Here is a 5476-nt window from a genome sequence, read left to right as displayed (position 1 = left end):
TAGAAGCTAAAACTATTAGCTATCCCGAATCCAGCTAACGAATTAACTCTGAGAGCTAAACTTTAGCTAAGCGAGCAAATCATTTTTTTGCGTGCGGCGCGACGCGGTAGGGTTGTATGGCACAGTCTGCGGTTAGGCTAAAGGGGTGAGACTGGATTCTCGCCATTGTCTCTCGGCAGCGGGTCCGTGATGGATCTGCCAGATAACACCAAAAGTCCCCATCATCATCGTCGACCGTCGTCTGTCTCCCCCCCCCTCCCCCATTTAATCGGACAGAGTTCAATTTGAAAGCTTGCGCGCGCAGTGCGCAGCAGTCTAGCCGCATTCACTCTGGTGAGGCTTGTGGTGTGGATGAAGAGTGCGTCGTCGGGAGGGCGCGACAGGGTTCCGCGGCCACTCGGCACTCGACAGCGGCAGCTGAGATCAGTCACAATCTGGACCGATCAATATTCAACGTCAGGTTCCGGGCGCTGCTGTGCTGGGCTGCTGTGCCGTGCAACCGATGTCCACGCCGAACCGAATTGGCCTGATAGAGAGAGAGGGCACTCACACACAGATGTCGATCTTAAGCTTTCCGCTCACAATACTTTTGTACTTTCCTTACTGTCATTGTCAGAGAACGACAAACGGCGGAAACCAAACATATTACGACGGGGTCAGTACTTGCAGCCGAGCTACCCCTAGATACAACATTAATAGTAAAAACAAAACGTTGGACATTCTCAAAGAAGTCGACACTCACGACTGTGCGTGACGTTTTGGTTCTATTTATCCAGGACTGTTCCATTGTCAACGTAGTGGCGGGCTATACATAGCGAAACGAGAGAGCGAGGGAGAGAGAGAGAGAGGAGGAGAAATAGGAGGGTAGGGGAGGGTAGGGGAGGGTGGGGAGAGAGAAGTCGAGGAAGCGACGAATCAAGTCCAATATTCCTTATTCTCTCTCGTTCTCTCTGTCTGGCTCTGGGCGCGGCGGGTGCCAAATGCAATGCGCATACTTTGACTCCCCGCAGGAATGCCGGCCGCAGCGTGGGAATGCAGCCCGGCCCCGCCGGCCCTGCCCGCCCCGCCGCCACCCTCCTGCAGCCAGTCTTTTAATAGCGCCGGATATTGGTCCGGAGGTCCGCGGGACGGGGCGGCGGGATCCGAGCCGGCGGCACTCGGTCGCATTCGATTGGCTAGTCCCTCTTCCACCACTTCGTTCGCCACATTTTCTCGACCTTTTCAAACGCGTCGACAATAATGCACAGCCGCTTTTAACCTGCTGTATAAAATCGCCTGAAAATTGCGCGAAACCTTTGAGCATCGGTCTTAAAAAGGAACGACCATTTTTTTTAAAAGTCATTTGGCAAAATTACGGGATCTCAGCGCCTGCAAAACTCGGGGTAGGCCAACCCGCAGTACACGCATGCACCGCAGGGAAGATATTGCCTACCTATCAGGCGCTATGTGAGCTTGCGTTTGCTGAATTAAGCAAGTTCGTACGCTGATAAACTAGTGTGCAGCGGTGTGCTGCAAGTTGAATAGTGAACTACAAAAAAGCATAGTTAATCATCCAACGGTAATTAATACATCATGTTGGTGTTGAAAAAACTAAGGTCAGCGTTACAAGGAAACCTGACCCCCCCCCCCCGCACGGCCAGCCCGATCTCCCTGCGAAACCTAACTGTTGATAACGTTTTGACCTTTTCCAATTTTCCGTCCAAGATCAAGTCGGGTGGAAACACCTATCGTAGTGCCAAAGACCTCGATCACCCTCCCCCGCCCCAGCCCAGCAGGTGAAAAGAGTTCCCTTCGTTCGATAGCAACACAGCCCCCGCCAGGGAGAGCCCGGAGGGGCCCGGACCGGGGGCAGCGGCGATAGGCATCCCCCTGCCTTCATTCCAGCTTCTCCCACCCCGCTCCCTGGCCCCCCTTCCCTCTGGAGTCCAAAGCGTAGGACGCCTGGAAACAGTCGGCCAAACTGTCCGCTTGTCAGAGCAAGTCACAGAGACTCCCCTTCTGCCCCCAACCCTAACAAATGAAGGGTGCCCGGCGAGATGGCCAAGCCCGGGGGGGGGGGGGGGGGAGCATCTTGCGCAAAATTATGTTGTGAACTTAAAACGTCATAATCGTTTCCAAACTACAAAACCACAGCAAATAATCGTGATGGGCTTTAATTCCAGGCAAACAAGAAAGATTCCAGCCCGCACATCACGGGGAAGGAATCGGAGTTTCCTCTATTAGCGTCCTGTCAGACGAATTGGAAGGCGAGCTCAGCAGAAATGGGGTCGGGCAGCGGGCCAAGGACAAGATGCACGGCCGTGACTGCGCGATGAGTGGCTCATGTGCCGATTGCAATCGACCGACCCCCTGAAGGGCTCCAGGATGTGGTCCAGTCCAGCCTCCAGGAGGGAAGGGGAAGTGAAACCGGGGGATGGATCTCCCGCCGCCACGTGGAGAGGGGCAAGAGCTAGGGGACGGCGGGGAAGGATCCCGCAGTAAAACTTTCAAAACCTTCAAGGGGAGAAAAAGTTGGAACGAGAGATGTTCCCCCGCCCCACCACCCCACCCCAGCCCGGGGGCAGCGAGGAGGTCCACCTCAGCCCGGCGGCGGCGCGCGGCCGAGATGTTTTAGAGTGCAAGGGCCCATAAGTCTGTCCGGGGAAGTAGTGCGCAAGTGTGAAGTCCTACATCACAGCTCGCTTTCGAAAAAAGGAAAAAAACACTAAAGGAGGAAGGAAACTGAAACTAGAGATACGACTTGCAGCCTCACTTGGAGCGACCCCACTGAATGGTATTGTTCTAATCGCATACCGTCCGAACCATGTTGGCCGGTACAGTACTTCTCGGCACCACTCGCAGCCTTCACCGCGCTGAACGGAAATGGCACCTTCGCCTCCACGCAGACCGGAAGTGGGGTCTTAGGCGGCGACCTGACCGGAAGTAGAACCTGCGTGGCGATCTATCCATCACCAACCGGCCAGGGTGACGCGGCTAAAAAGGCCCCCGCCCCCAACCCCCTTGCTTTTTTTTCAACCCTCCCATCGCGCGGACAAAAAGGTGGCACGTTATTTTTCTCTCCTCTTTTTTCCCCTTTTCCTTTTGGCTTTTCCCGGCACGTCCGACAGGATTTGAAGAAGGGCCATCTGGGAATGAGTTTCTCGACGGCAGTGCCGCGACCCCCCTTCCTCCCTCAACCCCCTTCTCGCAGCAGAGCCCACAGCCGAAGGCGGGGGCGGCGGACGGCTATCTATTGACTTGGGCAAAGTAATGCAGAGAAAATTTAATCTGTATTGAACCCCCCTGGGGGGCGAAAAGGGATTGGGGGGGGGGGTGACACGCCGGGCACCACCACCGCAGCAGCAGTACTAGGGGAGGGGGGCAGGTGCACTCCACGCCCGCTGCTCAAATCTTGCTCAAAGTTGTAAGTGGCGCTAACGCCGAGCCTAACGCAGCAGCTCTGGCGGAGTTAAGCGGCGTGACGTCATCGAGGATTTGACGTAACGCCGCTCGGCTCGGCTCGTCTGGCGGCCCGGCGGCCGCCCTAATGTGACGGGACTTGGGCCCCGGGAGGGCCTGATGGTGTCGTTAACAAAGTTAAAACTCCGCTATCACCAGGCTGCTAGAACTGCCGCAGAACTGCTCGCAGCCTCGGCCTGGGGAAAGGGGGGTTAGCTCCGCTTCGTGGGACTCACCTTGGAGATCGGCAGCACGGCCTGGATGTCGTCCTTCTGCACCTGGAAGCGGGCAACGAGCTTCCGCCGAGTCTCCTCGACGAGCTCGCCGTGGTGCCGCTCTGGGTGGCCCTGGTGCGCCTGGTGCTGGCCGGCGTGGTGACCGTGGTGGCCCTGGTGGCCCTGGTGGTGGTGGCCGCCCTGGTGATGCGTCGACCTCGGCCGCCTGGACCGCGCGACCGAGCCACCCGCCGCCCCGCCGATCGTGGCGACGCCGTCGGCCTGCATCAGCGTCTCGGCCACGGGCTCGGCCTCGGCCGCGTCCGCCGCGTCCACGCCGTCCTGGCCAAGGTCGGGCTGCTGAGAGGGCCACGGCTCCGGGGCGGCCTCCCCGCCGGCCTCGCCGCTGCCCTCCAGGACGTAGCGGACGCTCCAGACGATACGGGCGTCCTCCCACAGCTCAGAAGAGTCCTCGGCGACCTCCAGCAGCCAGGAGAACACCTCCGACACTCTGTCAGGCAAGTGAAACGCAGGAGTCATTAGCACCGGTATATGGAAAAATGTCATCCCGCACGCCAACAAGTCAATACTGGCCGTAGTATAGATTCGTGCCGGGTGGGGCTTCTCAGCCTCAGCAGGCGCTGGCTACGAGCTACGACCCTTGTTCGTCCTTGTGAGCGCGTAAATTTAAAAAGCTGTACATGTACGACATCGCAATCTTGATAGTAAATGTAGGACACTTCCAATGAAAAATTTTCCTATGCCAGGTAAAACAATTTCTCGCCAATTTCTAACACTAGATGAAGAAAATTTAGGAAAAACTACAATTTTTACCGTCAGTTTCTATGTGCGCGGTATCGCGTGAGAAAATGGAAAACAGAGGGAAGTAAGAGGTCGTTGGGGGAGAGGGTGGAGTGGGGAAAGGGGGGGTTGAGGGCAGACACTGCATAGCCGGGGTAATGAGTGCGGCAGAACATAAGGGCTCCCCGAGGACATAACGGGCGTCCGAGAGGAAAACCAGGTGGGGGAGGGGTGCTGCCGCGCCGACACAACGCAGCAGACCGGCGCCAAAAAAATATAATACCACTCATTTTCCGCACGTTTCTGCAGCAGCGACGGCAGCGCTTTCTAGGCGGCACGGCAGCAGCAGAGGGGCTCTCCGGCTGATTGCAATGTGTATTGCAAAAAGGGGGGGGGGGGGCAGCGGAACATACTCTCGCCTGGGCGCGTCTAGGGCGTCACGTTCATCTCATTCAAAGTTGGCTCGGCCCAGCAGCCTGCTAGGCGGCCCCGGGGCCTGGGCGGCGGGGGGCGGCCGCGCCTCGCCACGCCACGCCACACCCCACGGCCAAACTTTAAGTGGACGCACGGGGGCGGGAGGGGGCGGCACGGGCCGACCACCAGCCCCCCTCACGAGCACAACGACCTCCTCGACGACTGGAGAACAAGCCCCCGCAGTCGGGGCGGAGGGCTGGATAGGCTCCAGGCCGCAACCCCAGTGGTGGTGGTGGAGGGGGGGTCTCAGGCATCAGCCGAGATAAGAGGCGGGGTCAGGTCAGGCGCAGGGCGACAGCATCAGCATAGTGTATTCGGCTGCTGGAGAGGCCCTCTAAGGCCGGACCGCTTCATCTCCAGCAGAGGTCTCTGCGGCCGCCCGCTGGAGCTGTGGAGAGAACCCCACTCGAGAGCTTTCCTCCGGAGCAGTCGAGCGCCGAGCCAGTCTCTGCAGCACGAGGATGCGGTACCTGCATGTGCAATGTGCATGCAAATGCGCAAACCTCCCTTGCGCGATGGCTTTACGCGGCCCTCCCGTTACCCCCCCC

The 5476-nt window shown here is 58.4% G+C and overlaps 1 protein-coding gene across 1 annotated transcript in view; it reads right to left on the bottom strand.

Moving 5' to 3' along the window:
* Positions 1-3674: 3674 nt before the first annotated feature.
* LOC127749787 (uncharacterized) overlaps positions 3675-5476 on the bottom strand; it is a gene marked incomplete at both ends in the record, with an annotated part of 6042 nt that continues 4240 nt past the window's right edge. The window contains 1 exon segment of the mRNA XM_052269466.1: positions 3675-4164. Coding sequence (XP_052125426.1) covers positions 3675-4164 — 490 coding nt within the window.

Source organism: Frankliniella occidentalis, unplaced genomic scaffold, assembly GCF_000697945.3.
Source record: "Frankliniella occidentalis isolate FOCC.00 unplaced genomic scaffold, Focc_3.1 Scaffold93, whole genome shotgun sequence".
Lineage (NCBI taxonomy): Eukaryota > Metazoa > Arthropoda > Insecta > Thysanoptera > Thripidae > Frankliniella > Frankliniella occidentalis.
Note: the sequence above shows the minus strand (reverse complement) of the source record. Positions and strands in the feature narration are given on the sequence as shown.